At 36.2% G+C, this 22484-nt stretch overlaps 1 protein-coding gene across 1 annotated transcript; it reads left to right on the plus strand.

Moving 5' to 3' along the window:
• The first annotated feature begins 9615 nt into the window (after nucleotides 1-9615).
• Nucleotides 9616-15281, plus strand: LOC121784810 (calcium-dependent lipid-binding protein-like). Its single transcript, XM_042183052.1, has 11 exons — nucleotides 9616-10055; nucleotides 10328-10429; nucleotides 11360-11410; nucleotides 12183-12303; nucleotides 12957-13078; nucleotides 13178-13276; nucleotides 13353-13433; nucleotides 13523-13608; nucleotides 14014-14239; nucleotides 14408-14572; nucleotides 14725-15281. The coding sequence occupies exons 1-11, from the start codon at nucleotides 9951-9953 to the stop codon at nucleotides 15079-15081; spliced, it is 1515 nt and encodes a 504-aa protein (XP_042038986.1). The 5' UTR covers nucleotides 9616-9950; the 3' UTR covers nucleotides 15082-15281.
• The last annotated feature ends 7203 nt before the right edge of the window (nucleotides 15282-22484 follow it).

A 22484-nucleotide genomic window follows, 5' to 3' on the forward strand; every position in this document is an offset into this window, starting at 1 on the left:
CTTTCTAACGACTCATTACCGCCATGTAACAGAATATTGCATTTGAACATGATTTGAAATAAAGTATTATACGCAATTTGGTTGTCGATCGTACTAGTGGCTACGACTAAGAATAGTGGCGGAACCACTAAGAAGGGATGAGAGGACACCAGTGACGGAACTAGACATTTCACGTTGGGGCTCAGTTCTACATTTCACAATTTTTTTCGATAAAGTTTTCCTTAATTATATTGAACTCAAATTTACTTATAGGGCAAATTGCCAAAAAAATACTCCTAGTTTGGCTTTCTTAGTTGTCACATCATGAGAAAAATTCTGGCGTTATACATGTCGTAATTTATTGATATGCCATGTATATATGTAAAAATTAAAAACGTGTCTAAGTAAGTGTATTAAACGACGTCGTTTAAGCAGCCGAAAGTTTGTCGACGTCGTATTTAATTTTCTGTTTGCCGCATCATACATAGTTTCCCTCAAATTAGAGATTATATGGCAATTGAGAAAAATAATGTCGAAATTATGATATAGTCGGTTATTTTCTATAGTTGTGGAACTGACTAGAACTTGACCAAACTTGGTAGTTTCTTTAGCAATGTGCCTTTAATTAAATTTAATAAACCTCGAGAATAACAAAAAAAACTAACCATGGGTTTAAATTCTTTTAAAAAATCCAAATTAATTCAACATTAATATTATTTGTTTAAAAATTCTATACGTATATATCATAAAATTATCAAAACACCTCTATAAATATTTTACATTGCTGGGGGCATCACTGAAGAGAGGGGTGGTATTAAGCCCTTGCTAAAAAATAGTGTACATTTTTAATTAAATTATGAAATTATCAGTATTATAGTACTCCACCTAGTTTATTGTGCAAATTCTCTATAAAATCGAAATTGTAGGAAAATTAACTTGTCAATATCTCAAATTTAAAACTAGAAAAACATAATTCATAAAAAAAATTCATCGAACACCATTCGTACCATAAGTTATGGAGGTGATGAAAAAAACTAAGCATCAATATAAAGCGGTTGATTTTGATGCATGATGCATCACTTTTGATATGCTTGTTGAGACAGCATCTTATACTTTTCTTAATGTAGATGAATTTTTTTAATCATTTTTGGTAAGTTGGAGGTAGAACAAATGTGTCTAATCTCCATAATCGTTGTATCAAATCATAAAATTCATCAGCAAATTGGAATCTGTTACGATTGCTTGCCAACGTATGGTTTAATTAATACATATGATCAGGCAATTCTATAATATTGAAATGATAAGACCGAATATATAATTTCACTAGGGTATCCAATAACCAAGCACGCTTCTAATTGCACTTTTTAATTATAGAGACTGTTTCCTTAATAAATTGTAGTGTAATTGTATTTTCAGGTGAAGTAGACAAACATCAATTTACTTATTTACCTTAATGTTGATAGTATTTTAACATTTTTTTGCTCGAATTGGAGGTGGGAGGTATAATTGTATATGAGATTCTATTTTTTTTTTATCTCATTGGTTTTACACATGGAGATTTGTTTTGTAAAAATACCAAAGGTCGATTCATCTTTACTTGGATAAAGTTACTTAGATTGGATACCAGATCGAGTGCGAATTTTCTATGCAACAAGAGCGTCTACAACAGTTGATCATATCAGACGAGGCCAGACAGCATCCGCAACGCGTCTCTTATCCGTCTCGGTCTCGTCTCGGAGAGACTAGACGGCAGCGAGACGGCAATGCAGCCCTCCATCTCGGTCTGGTCTCGTCGGGCGTCTCGTCCTGAAGGGAGAGTTGGCAAGACAGCTCGCCACGTGGCGAGCGCTGGCGCTAGGCGTGACGCCCACTCGCCGGCCCGCGAGTGGGCAATCATTTTTAAAAAAAAATCGATTTTAATAAAAAAAAATTAAAATTTAAAAAAACGGTAATATTACCGTTCAACGGTAATTTTTATTTTATTTTTACCGCACAATCCCAACTCCAGGAGGATCTAATGGAGCACATTTGGACAAAATTTGGCAGCCGGTAGACGCACATGATCGTCATTAGACAACTCTTTCTTCTGCTTCTTTGAGTATTGAGATTTTGAATTTAGAGATAGTGAGCGGAAGATTTTAAATTGTGCATTTTTATTTTTTTTTAGGATTTTATTAATGTGATTTTTTATTTTTTTAGAATTTTAAGTTGTAATTTTATTTTATTTAATGAAGTGTGTTTTTATTAATTGAATTTGTTGGAAATAAAAATAAAAAATGAAATTGAATGAACAGTTAAGGGATGAGATGGTTAAGAGATGGTTAAGAGATGCATGTGATGTCTCTTAATTAAGAGATGGGGTGAAAAGTACAGTGGGGCCCATGAATAATGAAGAGATAAGACGGTTAAGAGACGGAAAAGAGAGAACGTTACGGATGACCTAATCACCAAAAGAGTGAAGTTCAATTATCAATAAGTTCCGGATAAGATACTTGAAGTGACTTAATTAGACATCAATTTCGAGTTTTATATATATATATATATATATGGTTGTATTCATTTCCTTTTCCTATATTTCCTCCTTTTTCCTTCTTAATATCAGCCATTAGATTAGAGAAATGGACGGTCAAGATCAACATTGGGTAATTAATCCCGTGTTGCATTATTTGCCCTATTTTGTGCATTATGAGGGTACAATAGTAATCTAATAATGGCTGGAAACCGCTACGAATAATGCACCACATGGTCACGAGTAATGCATATAATTGCCTATATAATACACAATATGTGAACTGCAATGCATACGAACAAGATGTGTTGTGTTATGATGTTTGACACACGTTTCTTGTTTCCCCTAAGGGTTTAATAAGCTTAGGGGCTAGGGTATAGTACGTAGACACGTATGTAATCTTCACATGGTAACGAGTAATGGATATAATTGACTATATAATGCACAATTTGTGAACTGCAATGCATACGAACAAGATGTGTTGTGTTATGATGTTTGACACACGTTTCTTGTTTCCCCTAAGGGTTTAATAAGCTTAGGGGCTAGGGTATAGTACGTACGCATTAATAACAAATTAATAATTCACCAAATTGTCACGAGTAATGGATGTTATTAACTATATAATGCACAATATGTGAACTGCAATGCATACGAATAAGATGTACCATGTTATGATGTTTGACACACGTTTCTTGTTTCCCCTAAGGGTTTAATAAGCTTAGGGGCTAGGGTATAGTAATGTCTACGTACTATACCCTTGCCCCTAAGCTTATTAAACCCTTAGGGGAAACAAGAAACGTGTGTCAAACATCATAACATGGTACACCTTATTCGTATGCATTGCAGTTCACATATTGTGCATTATATAGTTAATAACATCCATTACTCGTGACAATTTGGTGAATTATTCGTATCGTTTTATAATTTGTTATTAATGCGTACGTACTATACCCTAGCCCCTAAGCTTATTAAAGCCTTAGGGGAAACAAGAAACGTGTGTCAAACATCATAACACAGCACATCTTGTTCGTATGCATTGCAGTTCACAAATTGTGCATTATATAGTCAATTATATCCATTACTCGTTACCATGTGAAGATTACATACATGTCTACGTACTATACCCTAGCACCTAAGCTTATTAAACCCTTAGGGGAAACAAGAAACGTGTGTCCAAACATCATAACATGGTACATCTTATTCGTATGCATTGCAGTTCACATATTGTGCATTATATAGTCAATTATATGCATTACTCGTGACCATGTGGTGCATTATTCGCAGATACCAAAATGTGGCAGTTACTTTTCCGTCAAATGTCAATAATAACCCTGTAATGCATACAACCACCTTCTATAATGCAACACGGAACCAGTTTTATAGAATCAATCTGATCCGTTGATGCCTTAGATCTAACGCGTAATATTAAGAAGTAAAAATGATCTAAGATGTGAAAAGGAGAATAACGCTCCCCTATATATATATATATATATAAATGTTAGTAATACTTTTGTACATAACTAAGCATATTTTTTTTATCTAACCTAGTTCATAAAATTTCTATCTCTTTGAGAGTTTAGCAAATGGAAGAAGATTTTCACAAATCTTCCTGTAAATAGCACGTCCTTGCTAGAAAACTACTCCGTAGCTTTAATTTGATATTCCCAAGGTCAAATTCAACAAGATTATTTATGAGAAAATAAACCAAATTTTGTTGACCTCTTTAGAGTATCCACGGCAGTTGTATTAACGGACGGTCAGCGTAATACAACCGTTGTGGATGCTCTAAAGAGGTCAACAAAATTTGTCTTATTTTCTCATAAATAATCTCGTGCCAGCAAGCAGGGCGACGTGGTGCGTTTCTATTGGCCGTTGACATTTTCTTTTTTTCTTTTTTTAAAAATAAAAAATAATACCAAAAATTAAAATATATATTTTTTCGGATTCTAAAAATGTAGCCGTTTTATTACCATTTTTTGAAATTTTTTTGATTTTTTTTTTAAAAAAATTAATCCCAAAATCATTTATAAATACACACATTCATCATCCATTTGGACGAAATTCGGCCACTTATGAATTTAATTATGTAATTTTTAATTTTTAAGACTTTAATTATGAAATTTTTAATTTTTAGGATTTTAATTATGTAATTTTTATTTTTTTAGTAATTAGTAATAGTATTTTGGGTATTTTTAATGAATTTTAATATCGTGGAAATGTTTTTATTTAAATTGAATAATAGAATGGTGGGACCCTTGTGCTCGTCCTTGCCGAAGAGCACGGATGTGGGTGTTGTGCTCTTGCCTAAGAGCAAGCAGAAAAAGTGGGTCCGGGCCCATATCCGTGCTCGTTGGCAAGAGCACGGATGTGAATGCTCTCACCACCATGAATTACAAGCACATGTTAACTATATTGAATAAGTTAATGTGTTAAGAATGATTCTTACATTTAAAAGTGATCATTGTTAGAAATAAAACACATGGTTATTAGAGCATCCACAACCGTGCTCTTGCCAGCGGCACGGTTGTGGGCCAGGGCGGTACTATTCATGTCTGCTCTCTGGCAAGAGCACAACACCCACAACTGTGCTCTTCCGCAAGGACGAGCACAATTAATTTAATATTCAATTAAGCATAAACATTTCCATAATACTAAAATTCATTAAAAAAAACATAAATAATATTACAAATGACAAATAAAATAAAAAAATGACATAATTAAAATCCTAAAAATTAAAAATTACATAATTAAAATTATTAAAAATTAAAAAAACCACTACTCGTTGCCGAATTTCGCCCACATGTGTTTGATTAGGTCTTCTTGTAGCTGAATGTGGGTTCGGGTATCGCGCATTGTGTGCCTTGTCTCGATCCTCTGGCCAACCGTCGTATGCTCACCTCGGCGTGGGGGAGACCTCGCTGTTGAGCTTCCGGCTTCATCCTCGTCGTAGAAGCTAGCCGCCCTTGGCCCTTTTGTCGGCTATAATCATGTTGTGTAAGATAATACACGTGAACATGATGTCGGCGATATTATTCACGTACCACAGCCGAGCCGTGGCCTTCACAATGTTAAATCGGGCTTGAAAGACCCCGAAGGCTCTTTCAACGTCTTTCCGCGCGGACTCTTGACGTTGCGCAAAAAGAACCCGCCTCGGGTCGTGCGGGTTGTGGAGCCTCTTCACGAACGTCGACCACCTTGGGTAGATACCATCGGCGAGATAGTAACCCATGTGGTATGTATTTCCGTTGATGGTGAAGTCGATCGCCGGTGCTACACCATTCATCACATCATTGAAGAGTGGTGAAGAATAGAGCACGTTCAAGTCGTTGTTGGCTCCGGCAACGCCGAAATATGCATGCCAAATCCATAGGCGGTAGTCGGCGACCGCCTCAAGGATAAGTGTTGGGCCGCCGCCTTTGTGACCGCTTAAGTGTTGCCCCCTCCAAGCATTCGGGCAATTCTTCCACCTCCAATGCATGCAGTCAATGCTGCTAAGCATTCCGGGGAAGCCATGGACTGATTCGTGAAGACGCAGCAACCGTTGGCAATCATCGGTGCTGGGTGCCCGAATGAATTCATCCCCGAAAGCTGAACGAACGCCCTCGCAAAAATTCTTTAGACAAAGGATTCCAGTGGACTCACCGATATGCAAATACTCGTCGAAGATGTCGGCCGTTTGCTCAGTAGCGAGTTGTCGGATGGCACACGTACACTTCTGCAACGGCGTGATACTTTGCCGGCCGGCTGCATCTTGACCTGTTTGGAAGATTTCAACACGTGCGGACAATGTGTTGACAATTCGCATGAACATGCGCTTTGACATGCGGAAACGGCGCCTGAAGTAATCTGCCGGAAACCGCGGTTGGTCAGCAAAGTAGTCGGCAACGAGCCTTTCGTGGGCTCCTTCCCGGTCACGATGGATGTAGCGCCGATTTGATCTGGTTCGTTGAGGAGGAGGAGCAGGGGTATTCGCCGCGACATATGCTTCGTAAGCGGCACGATGTTGTTCGTAGTATTCTTGTTCTTTGCGTTCCGCTTCCGCCATAATATGAGTGAAATCCATTTGAGGTTTTGAATGAAGGATGAATGTGTTGATAGTTTGTATGAGAATTTTAAGAATGAGAGATGAATGGGAGATGAATTGATGTGATAAATGGATGATGAATGTGTGTATTTATAGATGATTTTGGGGAAAAAAATATAAAAAAAAACTCAAAAAAATTCAGAAAAAACGGCCATATTTGTGGGATTTGGATTTTTTTTAAATCATTTTATATAATTTAAAAACGATTTTTAAAATTAAAAAAAATAATTCAAAGGCAACGGCTATGTCGTTGCCCAATCATAAGCCGCCACGTCGCCTGCTCGCTGGCACGGCGCGAGCGCAGCAGCGGCGGTCCTCATCCTCGCCGCTGGCACGGACGGCGGCCTTCACTCCCACCACCGTTGTGAATGCTCTTACATAAAGGTTAGAAATTTCTTATGATAGCATGTAATTTCGTTCGGGCATCATTACCAAAAAAAATACACGCCCTGAGGAATAAAATGATACCATGTTTTTAAATATAGAGTGACACTTTTTTGGATCAGACTGACAATTACTGACTGTTGTTTTCAATAAAAAAGTTTAGCATTTTCATTACGACAAAAAATTGTGGCGAACTGATATAACTCGAGCGCACTATGGGTAGAGGAGTGCCACTCAAAGAATAAACATATAGTACAACTTATAAATAAAAGTATCATACAAGCACACATGTCGCTTCATAATCCAATAATAAATAATTACAACTATAGTCTATATATGTGTACTAAGAATAACACAATTTTTGCAACACAAAATATAAAAATATAAAGGTACGAAACAAAGATTTAATGATGCAACTCCGACAATTCGAGTAAACTAAACGATAGATCGAGCCGATTTAGTAAATACTAATGAAGTTTATTTTGTCCACCTATGTATAATAAAATATAGTAGTACTATAATTTCTAGGGTAGTGAAAATTTATTTCTACATAAAACATCAATATTTGGATAAAACAAGTTGTCGGCAATGTGTGGAACACGCGCCTGTCGTCTCAATTAATGTGTGTATTAATTTTTTTATTTATTTATTAATTAATATAGCTTGGAAGAGGAGTGGCCACCATCAATTATGATACAATAGTAACAATACGAATATTATCCAATCATTGAAGAAATTCTCCACTAAAATGGCATACATATATATAGCATAACAGCTTATTCAAACAAAAAAAATGAAAAAAATATCACTTATAATCTCTAATTCACTCTTTTGCAATGCCTTTTAAGAGTACTTAAAAAGTTAAAACGAATGATAAATGATTTATTTCGAATGACATTAAAGTGAGTTTAAGTTAATAATATACTTCATCTGTCATCTTGTCCCATCTCAAGTGAATCACTGTTTTTCGGCACGTATTTGAAAAAAATGGTAATAAATAATTAAAATGAAGATGGATTAAAATAAGTAAGAGAATAAAGTAGATACGACTAGCTTCTATATTATTCTCTCTCTTACTTTACTTTCTCTCAACTTTAACTATTTATTATTATTTTCGCAAAACAACAGCCAAAAAGAAATCAATCACTTGAGCTGGGACGGAGGGAGTATCTCTTTATCACTTATCTACTTCACAAGTCGAAGTCTGATATTTATTGCGGAGTACACATGTGGAGGTATGCTAAAATACTCTATAATGATCTTGTCTCATCTATATAAATATGAATTGCATTCCCTTATTATACTATCTTTTTAAGGGAGTGAATAACTTTTTATAATACTTAGTATTGAATATCATCTTACTTGGGACAATTAAGATATCACAACTCTCATTATTGAGCAGTTTTGGGTTTAATTTTTCCTACTTATCGAAAAACGGAGATACCACAAAACTCTTAATGGTCTTAGATGCGCATTGTAATATTTTAATTGATAGTGTTGTATATGTTTGTATTCCCTTCGTTCTAAAGTAGTTGAGTTATTTTTTTTAGATTATCCTAAGATAGTTGAGTCACTTTCTTTTGTGATAAAACTTTATCCCATCTCATACTTTTATCATCTATTTATCTCTTTTACTTTATTATCCCCACTTTAATCTTTAACACACCAATTTCTCAAATCACATGGTTAAAAGAAATGCCCCAACTACCTTGAGAGTTGTGACCAAGAAAGTATTTAGCTATCTTAAAATGAAATTGTCAAATGAAAACAATTTCTAACAATGAAGTTGGCATATTAGCAATATCAATATGTACGTGTGTGATAAATTGTGGTTGTTTTATGAGATCATGTATGTGTGTGTTTGCTAGTGTGTGAGGATCAGTGCGTGGACAAGAATTATGCTAGAAAGTGATTGAATTGTTTGATAATTTTTCTATTATTTTTATAGATATTTTTTATGACAATGGAGGCCATTTAACATTCGTGATAAATAACATGACTTCCATGCCCATGAACATGGCCTACAATCCTCGCTTAATAATTAAGTTCTTCCTATATTTTATTTTTTCACATACTAGTCAAGCAGGCAAAGTTACTTTTGGGTATATAATTTGAAGGAATTAGGATATACTTTCGGTTAATTATGCATACACAAATTCACTAAAAATAGCATTATTGGAGATTTTGTTAACTCCAATTTTTTAATCATACATTCATACCCAACTTTAGTTTGCTCTTAAAGAACAAGGATTCGCCAAGAATAACTTTAACATTACAATTTTTCTTAGATGGTTAATTATGTTTTCAACCACTTACATACCTATGTCTATCTACAATATTTAGCAATTCCGATTCAACTTAACTCATGACTGAAATGAGTTAGATTAGACTTTATTGAGATTGAATTTTTTGTTATAAATTTGGACTCAATCTAGTCCGCTTTATGTCATTGATGGTCGGACTAGAGCCCAGTCCAATTTAAAACTTTACATCAAAGAAATGTATAACAAAATACTGAATGATTAATTTCATAAATAACAAAATATTGAATAATTAATTTCATAAATAAACCAAAAGGGGAAAGACTAGGGAGAGAATTGACTTGGAAGACTGGCTCTTGCAAACAATCAACACGCCCTCAGATATTATCGCTTTTCTTAAATTTTTTCAAAAAAAAGGCTAAATAAAATTAACGTTTCCCCACAACACAGCACAGCGCTCTCTGCTTGCTCTGCTCAACAAGAAATTCCTATCTTGTAGATGTTACCCATTTCGCAAATCACACTTTTTCGATAACGACTGCATGAAATAATTGAGGATTTACTGGATTTTACATATATTGAGAGTAGTAACAGTAAAACAGTAAAACAGTAAACATTAGTTGCTATCGTTGAAGTAGTCGGTCGACTACCTGTAACGTAAAATTCCACATCCTTTTCGTTTTTTTGGGGGGGAGGAATCAGGCAATTTCTCGGTGAAAGAAGTGCGAAGAAGATGGGGCTGGTATCGGGAATGGTGATGGGGATGGTGTTTGGGATCGCGCTGATGGCGGGCTGGAAATACATGATGGAGCATCGGAGCAGGAAGCGTGTTGCTAAGGTTTATTTTATTTACTCTTTTCTTATATTTCATTTTAATTGTGTGTGTTAGTTGAAAACCTCGAGCGGAATTGATGTTGAAATTATGCGGACTTGGATTGTATCGGTTTAGGTTGTTGTTTCAGCTGGTTGGATTTGATTTTGTATGATCTTGCTGGAAATTCGGCCTTCGTGCCTTGGGGTTTCTTTCCATTGCTGTCGGTTAGCTTGATGATGTGAGAATTCGTTGAGATTTATGAGGAATTTGAAATTTTGTTCTTCTATGGTCAACAGGCAGTGGATATCAAGTTGCTAAGCTCACTTAACAGGGATGATATGAAGAAAATATGTGGAGAGAACTGCCCAGAGTGGATATCGTTTCCTGTTTATGAGCAGGTTAGGTTATTTTCGTTTAGTTGGATTCAAGTTCTGGAAGAATGTGTTAGGTTTAGATATCGATTGGTGATATTAATTGATTGATGTCTGTGTTGATGCCCTTTCATTATTGTGTTGTTAGAACTGTATGCTTGTAGCTAATCTTTCATTTTCGGTTAGTTTCTATGTTCCTTTGTGATAACTACTGGCTTCAACTCCTGCACCTGAATTGCTGGAGATTGTTCTACGGGTGCATTGTAGCATTAATCTATTGAGTATGCTTTGTTTTGGTGGATGTGTTCCTTGGACTGGTAAAACAATTGAAAGCTATTAGTTGGAAAACACTCTCACCCCTCCCACCATCCCCCAACACACATGCACACACCACTCAGTAATAGCTAATAGAGAACCGAACAGACCTCTACAACCCATGTCCTATTTACAAAAGCTAGGTCATCTGATAAAATAATCTATTGTTTCAGGATGGTAAGAACTTCTCTGTAGACATATACTCAGCAAAAGTGTTTAGAAAAGAAAGTATGAGTTTTAGAGTGGCATGACCCCTTATCTTGCTTCACTGCTCAATTTTTTTCTGAGGCTAAGAAGCCAGCCTCAGTTAAACTTTTGGCCTGTAGCAGCCCTTTTGGAGGTGTGTGGTCCAATTTAGAATTAAATTACGAACTAAGTAAGGGACAAAAATGTTGTGAACAATGAGGTGCATTGTTCGATAGACCTATATCCTTTTGTACTACGAGAGCTTTAGGACTATGCAATTCTTTTGCAATAATCAAATTGTAGGATTGTCTTGAAGAATTTTACTTTTCTCCTCAATGTAGGTTTACAATTTTCTGTTTATAATACAAGCTTATGTGAACACATGGTTTGTTTCTTCTCCTTCATGCCTATAAGTCATGGCTGTTAACTTATTGTTGCTCCGCTTACTTCTTTCAGGTAAAATGGCTAAACAAACAGCTAAATAAATTGTGGCCATTTGTAGCAGATGTAAGCTTCTTCTTCTCTTTCAGTTTTTGGCTTTTGACTCGTGCAATTCATTTGATGTTACTTATTGTTAACCTGCCTCATCCTGCTTCTAAGTATGACAAGAAGAAGCTTTAAATATATCACTGTTTACCTGAAATCGGAAGTACTGACCTTGAATCCTGTCAAATTGGGAAGCTTCTCTTTATAACATGTCCGGGGCACCTCATATCTGTATATTTGTTCGTATTTTGAACTGGTTTTGATTAAGTAGTATAAAAACCTCATCTCCATGCTATATAGTAGTTCAAGAGATGCTAATAATTTACATTGTCAAGGACATTAGTAATTCTTCCTTGCATAAAGACATGCTAAAATTCATGAATTACACATGATAGTTATATGCACCTTCCCTGTAGTTTCTTCAATGATGAATGATAGTCATTTAACCCTCATTCAGAAACGCCTTATAAATTACATATCCAGAGAAGGAAAGACTGCAGCACGATGAGTTCAGTACACTGGTGGTCATGTACAAATATTGAATTGACAAGGACATTCATGGAATTTTTATTGAACATTGGAACTGTCTATTTATTGGTTTGAGTTGTTATACTTTTTGTGATTCTTTAATCAACAGTTTGTTAGGGTTCACATGTTTTTATGTTTTACTATCCATACGGTGATATTTGAGTTGATTAATGAAGGTTGACTATTTACGTTTTCTGATTCTATGCTTCCAGTTAGAGTCAAGTTGCTGCTAAATTGCTAAAATGTTCAATGTTTGCTATCTCAGGCAGCAGAGGCTGTCATAAAAGAATCTGTGGAACCATTATTGGAAGAATATCGTCCTCCTGGGATCACTTCTTTGAAATTTAGCAAACTCTCCCTTGGAACTGTGGCTCCCAAGATTGAAGGTTGCAAAATTAGCATCTTATTTATTAGTGCATGTTGTCAACTTAGTTTTTGCATTCTTGTTATGGCATCATTCAAAGTGTTTGCAGTTATGGTACTTTCTGAAACTTATGTTGGCCAATTTTTCACTAGTGCTTTGATAAAATATCCTATCTTCTCATTTGGCTTCATTACATACATTGCTGCTGAGCATTGCTATCAGTATCATTTTATGCAATAATTTCTGTTAGTGTACTTAGTGTGATGATAAAGGTGTACCATGATGAACTTTATAAGCACCTCTTACTTGGGGAGTCTTCGAGATTCCTTTTTTTTTTTTCTGTGGATGCTTCTTATGTTATAAGTTATAACCTATACTAAGCTGAAACTTATATAACTGCTTATATATATAGACATATATAACACATCTGCTAATTTTATGGTCCTCACTTAGATGAAAAGTTAAATTCATACGAACTTAAAAATATGCCATAAGCACTCTACCATATACTGAAATTCTAAAATTTTCCCTGAATACCTTTTTCCAGATATTGATTATTGGTTGGGCTTGATGATAATGGTTTGGATTGTTTGCTGTTTATATCGATTCAGGCTTCTTACTATGAATTTGCATGTGTAAGATCCAACCTCATTGTGCATAGTTCAAGCCTTGTAGGGATTCGAGTTCAGAGTCTTAAAGAAGGTCAAATCACAATGGATATTGACTTACGCTGGGGAGGCGATCCTAGCATTATTTTAGCTGTTGAGGCTGCACTTGTTGCCTCTATTCCTATTCAGGTTGGCGCACAAAATATTTCACCCCCTTTCACTGTTGCCATATCTATAGTAGTATTCTGTACTGAAAAGGAATATCTGCCATTATGTTTCTTTTTGCAGTTGAAGGATCTCAAAGTTTTTACGGTGGTTCGTGCTATCTTCCAACTAACTGATGAAATTCCTTGCATATCTGCAGTAGTTGTAGCGCTTCTTGCGGAGGTATATAAAGCACACATCAAACTTTCTAGAGTAATTATCAATGTGTAAGTCATTTGTGTTTTTCCATGTCATCCAGCCAAAACCACGAATTGATTATACTCTTAAGGCTGTGGGTGGAAGTTTAACAGCTATTCCGGGGCTTTCTGATATGATTGATGTAAGTTTTAATATGATACTTTGAAGATCTTAGTCAAGTAATCTAGCTTATATTATTCGGACTGACTAGCTATTTTTTATTTGTACAAGGACACTGTTAATACTATTGTTATGGATATGCTACAATGGCCTCACAGGATAGTTGTCCCTATAGGTGGAATTCCTGTGGATACAAGGTAATTCCAATACCTACCTATTCTCTTTGCCTTTTGGACTTATCCTTTTATTAGGTTCTTATGTTCCGTACATAGTCTAACCTTTTTATTAGATAGTTCAGCAACTTTCCGAATATGATTCCCTGTACCTGATTTTAAATAGTTAATTTGTTAGATATTTTTTCCTGTCAATAAGGGTGTTAGAGAAAAGTTGATGTTTAAATTGCCAAGTGGTTCTGCTTTCTACAAGAATTAATGTTCTACCAACACTAATGTGTGTCAATGTGGTGATTGGTAATTTGGTAATTTAGAGAATAACGTGAGGCAGTTATGCTATGCTCAACTTAATTTCTGTAATTACAACCATGTGAACATATAGATGTGTTCTTGAGTGGCATACATTTAGTGTCTTCTGATACTTTGCAGTGAATTGGAGCTTAAACCAGTGGGACTGCTCAAAGTTACTATTGTAAAGGCAAATGATCTGAAAAACATGGAACTGATTGGAAAATCTGATCCCTATGTTACAGTACACATTCGTCCTCTCTTTAAAGTTAAGACGAAGGTTGTTAATAACAACTTGAATCCTACTTGGAATCAAACATTCGATTTAATTGCAGAAGATAAGGAGACACAGTCACTCATTCTTGAGGTTTTCAATCTCTCTACTTTATACTTTTCAAGTTTCCCTCCATATCACTTTATGAAGCGTGCTTATGAGTTTCCAAACACTGAGCATCTTTCTCATCCCTATGATGGTTTTAGTTTTTAATTATATTCACTAAATGTCAAAACTTAAAACAATTTCTTCTAAAAATAGGTGTTTGATCAAGACATTGGGCAAGACAAGCGATTGGGCATTGCAAAGATGCCTCTGATCGATCTGGAAGCTGAAACCCCAAAGGAACTGAAACTGAGGCTGTACCCATCGCTTGATATGCTTAAAATTAAGGACAAGAAGGACAGAGGAACCATAACTGTTCAGGTATTTACTCAAGTATATGCTATTATAGTCATATAAGATCCTCTTTGTGATCTCAACACTGTCTTTTCATTCTGTTTTTTTTTTCAGGGTGGGGGTTTGGGTGTCATGCTTTTAATACTTTGGACTCATTCGTTTGGGTTTCTTGATTTCAGGTGTTCTATCATGAATTTACCAAGGAAGAGCAGATCGCCGCCCTGGAAGTAGAGAAGAGGATCTTAGAAGAGAGGAAGAAACTGAAAGAAGCTGGAGTGATAGGGAGCACTATGGATGCCCTCGATGGTGCAGCCTCACTAGTTGGTTCTGGTATTACTGGTGGAGCAGGGCTTGTGGGAAGCGGCATAGGGGCTGGTGCGAGCTTTGTCGGGAGTGGTTTTGGAGCTGTTGGCAGCGGTCTGTCGAAAGCTGGAAAGTTCATGGGCAGGACCATCACCGGATCTTCCACTACTAGGAGGAATGGAGCTTCAACGCCAACGAACCCTCAAGAAAATGGAGGCGCAAAGCCAGTTTGACAATCCCTCAAACTCAAAACTGTGTTATATTTTGTCTTTAAATACCCTTTGGGTTTGATGAGTTTGAATCTATGTTCACGTAGATATTGATTGTGTTTGTGATGTAAAGTTTCACTGAATTGGTTAGACATTAGCACTGCCTTGTAAGTTTCAAAATTCTTTCACTCTCTCTTATCCTGGCTTTCTAACGAGATTTGAAACGTGCCTTCTCTCTCTCTCTCTCTCACACACACACACACACACACACACACACACACTCAACACAGGTTTTCGTTATGAACACTGTTGTTTCACTATGGACATTCTGTTGAAAAGATAAAAGGGGAGTGCATGTTCAAACATAAATTTATTTATATAATCGATATATGTATATGGTTTTATTTTGGTAAAATGAATCACTAGAAGAGTCTCGTGATCTGAATGATGACATTTTTGAAAGGCGGATTTTGAGCCCGTGAAGAAACAACGTGGCAAATGTGTTTTCCATATGAATACTGACATACACAAGTAAATACTCCATTTTATAGACTAGTAGTATTATTTTTATTTCTTCATAATATTCCTCCAAAAATTAAATTTCTTCTAGGTTTTCGGAGTTCACGAACTGTGATTAAGATGCAAATGATCAAGATTTAGATTCATAAACATGAATCAAATTTAACTATGCCAATGACATATTTAAGTTTGTGTGAAGGTGTTTAAATCCGAATCTTGACTTGTCTCACGGTTTTGACCGATGAGATGCTCTGCTACAAGTTTCTCCAAATTGTAAAAGTGTAATCAACCTATTTTAATTTTTTTGCTATACCAAGCTAGGCACATGGACTTGAATATTGTAATTTGTCTTCACTTGTCCATATTATATTGAGATTATTAGAGCATCATTAACCCCGGCCCGGTTTCAGGCCCCAAGTCCCCTCCACGTCATCATTCCTCTACAGTTGCGGCCCAGGCCCCAACTGCTCTAACCCTCCAGGCCACAACCCGGGCCGCAACTAATAAATGACACTATTCACAACTTCGACCTATTTTACGTGTAAAAATTGAAAACGTTAAACAATTATAACACGAGAAATTCATTCTTAATTCAAAAATAATAAATTATAAACTAAAAAACTAAAAATTATAATATAAAAAAAATGCAAAGGAATGCAAAAAAAATTTAAAATTAGAAAATTGATGTCGCCCCTCTCCCTCTCCCTCCCTCTTCTTCCTCTCCCCCTCCCTCTTCTTCCTCTTCCGAACTGTAAAAATTCAGAAATTGGTGAACAGTAGCGGCCCGAACCCCCTCCAACCGGAAGCTCCATCGCCCGCCAGGCCAGACCTCGGGACCGTCCCCAGGCCGCAACTGCGGCCCCGGGACCGGCCTGGGCAGAAACTCTGTCGCCTCCAACGCGCGTCTCGGGCAGGGACTCGCGATTTGCGGCCCGGCCCCTTGCGTTAACGATGCCCTTATGTATACAAGCAAATTTTACTCATAAATTTTTATTATCTTATGATCATTACATATTTATAATATTTGAATATTTTCCACTACTACGAAAAGTTTTGGTAGACCCATTTGACAGAGTCGATCAAATATCTGAATGTTTTTTATTTATTATCATAAATTTTTAAACAGAATATATAAATTTCCACATTATGAATCTCAAGTCATATTCCACTACATATCCTTTGTAAAATATATTCCATTTAGCTATGAGTACAATATAAGAAATACCCTTTCATCCAAAATACTAAGTATTAAAAAGAAAAAGAAAAATATACGACCACTTTTACCTGATTTAACTTTACAACATTCTCAAAAGGCGATTTATATGGTAGGAAAAGAAAGGGCCAATAGATTCTCTTTTTTTGTTCATGAACCTTACAATATTTTAGTGTGTGATTCTTGTCTGGACTAATGACTATACATGAATTATGTATACAGCTAGATATTCTTACAATAAATATGAAATAGACAATAAATCACCATATGTTTGTTGTGACTCATAATCACATCATGTTTTATCATTTTCAAAATCATAAATCTTAGTTCTTGCCCTTTTGTGTTGGAATCAAACGGCCCAAAATCCAGATCTAAAATTAGAATAATTGAGCGATTAACTAATCATGATTTCCCTAAAAAAACTAATCATGATTATAATTTCCATTAAGACATGGATTAGGATAGAGACAACGAACAAGACACAAAGGGAACTCAAACAAACAATAAAGTTTGAACTTTGAAAACGTGCCTCGTAATTAGAGTCTCAAAAGATGCTATTTAGGGTTTGATTAATTCATAATTCAGATCATTAAACCAGATTTGGTTCATTAATTATAGGAATAACTAAAACAAATATTTATAAGCGTTGTTTAGTACTATAAGCTTGACAATTTAGACTATAGATATGAAAGCATCAGTTAAATTAACTATCACATAATAATACTAATAATTATAATTAAAAAAATTATTATTATAAGTAAATTTAAATTGAAATTCGATCAAATCTCATGCTCCCGTACCCTAAATCAGTGAAAAGGTTGAGCACTAGTTTGTAGATAGTAATTTTGTTTTGTGTAATTTCTAAAATATTGTAAAATTTTGTAATTCATCGGTAACAAACCAACCCACACGCATAATTTCGTACCTAAAAAAAAAAAAACCACACGCATAATTCAAAAAAAAAAATACACGCCTAATTCGTTATAAAAAGTGATGGATTAAATCATCCGCATTTGCATAATTAGTGTGCAATTTTGCTACTTCTCCCGAGACTGAAAAGGAAAAATAAAATATATAAGTACTACTCATTTATAAAGAGAGGTTGGTTGGGCTCACGTGACATTCATCTTTATTTCGATTTAATTTTGCATTTTACAAGGCCAAAATTTTTCTCTCTTTTAACCGAATCAATTTGAAACATATATAGAAAGTCAAGAGATATAAGCCAAGGGTATCATTTCAATTTAACTACAGAAGAATAGTGTCTACTTTTTGAGATATAATGTCGAGCAACTTGTTAGAGTTTTGTATACTAGAAATCACTTTCCGAGTGATTGAATACTGTAAAACTCTAATTGTTATTTTTTAATAAATGCAACAGATTATTTTTGTCATAATGTTGTTATGTTTTACATTTAATGGTTGTTTATTGCATATTTAAATGTATAAGCAAACGTAACAAAGTCTAAGTCTTTGTTTTAGTAGACCGGTTGTGGGCGTCGTCCAATTTAAGGTAACACGGTCAGTTCTAAACAAAGAAAAATAAGAATTTCACAACCTAGATAGCCCTAGACTACCTATCGCGAAAGGTTGCAATGTCAGTCCGATTATTTCTAAGCCTTATTGAAATAAGATGACGTTGGTGTGGTATAGCACTGAATGGATCTAACAGCAAGACGAGTCTTTATGCTATCTAATGAAAGACGAGGTTTTGATAATTAATTTCTTAATCAATGTACGTTAGCATTGAGCATACGATATTGAGTATCTACTACTTTGACTTACCAAAGGTGCGGGTTTTTCGTCACCCAACGATCCAGGTATATTGGGTAGTGGTGATCATTATCTAGCGGTGCTAGGATTGATATTACGTTGAATCGTGCGCGAGGAGAGTCTCGTTTGATAACATCCACAAGAGGAGCTCGAAACAAGGTTTTATTATTCGGAACCTAGCTAGTTAGAGTTTAATTACTCTATGAATAATAAATAAGAGTTTCTTGCTAAGTCCACTCTTGGAAATTAAAATATGTTAATTAATTAAGTCCATAGCATACAATAATTAATTAATGGATGTTTCTATCTTAAGCGCGGGAAATAAATTAAATGCAATTAAAGGAAACCCGGAATACTTGTAATTTCGGATTTGGAAGGCAGTGCAATATTACTTCTGTAGTGGCTGCTTGTAATATTCCAATATAAGCTTATATTAAATTGTGGGTTCAATTTAATTAGTAAAAAGCTAATTGGGTGAGGCATGATCTAAATTCTTCCTTAGATCCATGACTGGGCCCAATATGTGACTTATATAAATAGGAGAATAAAGGAGACAGAAAATAATAATTTTTTCTATCAAAATTTTCGTCCCCCTCTAGAGAGAGAGAGTTCGAAATTTGTGCCTCCTCCGTGAGCAGTTTCTATCTTCGTTATTCAAGTCCTAGTACGTTGGTGAGATTTGCCCACACAAATATCAGCGTATAGTCCGGGACATCAGTCAGAAGGTCCGAGGTCGAGTACTGAAGATCTTCACGTGGAGAAGACGCAAGTTATCTTCGATTCTTGATCGAATCAACGAGGTAATTTGGCTAACTCCGTAGTATGCATGTTTTAGGGATTTTATATTCTAAAGCATGATTTTAATTCAAGTTATGAGCATGATACATGTGATAATTACGCGAATAGAATTTGTCTAAATAATCTGCTAAATAGATCAAATTTATGTGATCGGTAATTAATGCACACTTCCGCTGCTAACCCCTTCAATCTCCCACAAAATAATTAATTTTTGCTCTCCAACATCAATATGCTGGTCATTGTATAACTGAATTAGCGAATAATTAATCTATCAATTTTTAAATTCCAAAAATTGGTATTTGATGAATTGATATTTTTATTAAATTACATCATTCCAAAATGAGTAGCATATCACAGAATCTGATAGTGAAACATATTTTGGACAATAAAATGCGCTACTTTGGCGTGATAAGAGCGTCCACCGTAAGAATAGCTCAGCCATAGCTCAGCCACAAATTCCTCCTGCCATATCATCAGCACTAAAAATCCTCCTGTCACATCATCAAAACAAGCAAATAGCCCAGCAATAGCCTAGCCACATAACTCAAAATTATATAAAACAAATAATTAACAATCACACAAAATACAGAATTAAATTTACGACACAAATATGGGGAAATTTAATTATATTATTAAAATTAAAAAAGTACATTAATTAAAAAAAATTACATTAATTTAAAAAAAAGAAGGTACATTAAAAAAATTACATAATTAAAAAAAACTAACGCCGTGCAGTCCTCCGCGCCCACAACTCTTCAATTAAATCATTTTGTAGTCGAATATGAGCATTCACTTGGCGCAGGTCGGCATGTGCTCGGAGGCGGTCGGCTTCATCGTGAGGTACCCCGCTTCGTACGTTGGGGGCGGCCACGCCGTGGCTTGGACCTGTTTCATTATCGTCACTCGCCCAACTAGTCAGTTGTACACCTTCATCTTCGACAAGCATGTTGTGCATGATAATACATGCGTACATTATATCGGCAATGCAGTCGACATGCCACAAACGCGTTGGACCCATAATTGCCGCCCATCGAGACTAGAGCACACCAAATGCGCGCTCCACGTCCTTACGCGCCGACTCCTGCCGTTCAGCAAAGTAGGCCTTCCTCTCATCTGATGCGCACCTGATCGTCTTCACAAAGACGGGCCACCTCGGGTATATCCCGTCCGCCAAGTAGTAGTCCATATCATGTTGGTTTCCGTTGGCGATAAAACTGATGGTCGGACCGACGCCCTGGCACTGCTCGTTGAAAAGGGGCGACGAGTTGAGGTCGTTGTTCGACCCGGCTACCCCAAAATACGCATGTCAAATCCACATCTGATAATCAGTTACGGTCTCGAGGATCATCGTGGGATTCTTTCCCTTGTAGCCGGTCGTGTAGAACCCCTTCGAGGCAATAGGACAGTTCTTCCACTCCCAATGCATACAATCTATGCTGCCTAATATACCCGGGAACCCATGCTTCTCTCCGTGCATCTGCATCAACTCCTGGCAGTCTTCGGGGGTAGGGCTTCGAAGGTACTGATCACGGAATATTTCAATCACGCCCTGACAGAAATACTTCATACATTCAAGGGAAGTCGTCTCACCGATGTGGAGGTACTCGTCCCACATGTCTGCCGCGCCTCCGTAGGCCAACTGCCTGATTGCCGCAATGCACTTTTGAATAGGTGTGTGGCCGGGTCTGCCAGCCGCATCGTGCTTGAAGCGGAAATACAGATATCGACACTCCAAAGCCTCAATAATACGCATAAACAGGGCCCTGCTCATCCTAAAATGCCGCCTGAAAAGGTTGGCGTTAAACCATGGCTCCGGTGCGAAGTAGTCTTCATATAGCCGTTGATGTGCAGCTACATGATCCCGCTCAATCACTGCTCGGCGGTGGACAACGGGCCGAGGTCGAGGTACCGTCGGCTACAAGGCCCTCTGTAACAGCCGGTCTATCTCACGGGACGTATAGGCCTCCAACGCTTCGTTCATTCGCCGTTCGTACTCCTCAGCATCCCCACCACTACCACCACTACTACCACCCGCGCTACTCATTTCGCGTTGTTGCTCTTGTACATAAATTAAGATAGAGAGAATATTCGTTAAAACAAGTGGTGCAAATGAAAATGACGTGCAAATTGCGTATATATAGTGTTTCGAAAATTAAATAATAAAAAAAATCCGTTCGCCGATCCGGAGCCTGCAATGGCGGCCAGCGGATCGGCGAGCGCATCGGTCAGCGCTCGGAAATCGGCGTGCGCTCGCCGATTTTTCCACCGAAATTCGGCTAGCCGGTTACAATGGTTTGGCGAGCGGACCGGCTAGCGCTGGGGATCGGCTAGCCGGTTCGCTCGCCGCCATTGTGGATGCTCTAAAATTGTTTTGTATACATCAATTGTTGCTAACGAGGTTTATTTTCAATTTACATTTTGCCCAAGACATATCTTGGACTTTGCATATTAAAAAGTTGAAATTTACTTTTACTTCACTAGATGGGCCACATATTTTATGTTTTGTGGTCTATATTGAGATTATTTTTTTATAAATAGATGAGATTATATGATAATGTTAAGATGTGTGTCCTCTATTTATAATGTTTTTCTTGTGTTAGTTATTTACACTTTTGATTTTGTTGTTTTTTTGTTATTATTTCTATTTTTATTTTCTTATGTATAGCTAACATATTATTTTGTTGCTTACCAATTAAGTTCAAATTTACTTTTATTTCACATGACGATCTATTTATCGTATGTTTTGTGATTTATATCGTTTGAGACAATTCTTTTATGATGGATGAGGTTGACAGATAATGCTGAGATGTGTGTTGTCAATTTGCAATATTTTTCTCGTGTTCGTCCACTACAATTTTGATTTCGTTGTTTTTAAGTACTATTTCTTTTTCTATTTTCGTATGTACCACCAACATATTATTTTGTTGCTTACCAATTAAGTTTAAATTACTTTTACTTTATTTGACAGTCTATTTATAGTATGTTTTGTGGTTTATAGCGTTTAAGACTACTCTTTTATGATGGATGCAATTGACAGATAATGCTAAGATGTGTGTTGTCCATTTGCAATATTTTTCTTGTGTTCGTCCACTACGCTTTCGATTTCATTGTTTTTTCGTTGTAC

The sequence above is a fragment of the Salvia splendens genome, chromosome 2, assembly GCF_004379255.2.
Source record: "Salvia splendens isolate huo1 chromosome 2, SspV2, whole genome shotgun sequence".
NCBI classification, from domain to species: domain Eukaryota; kingdom Viridiplantae; phylum Streptophyta; class Magnoliopsida; order Lamiales; family Lamiaceae; genus Salvia; species Salvia splendens.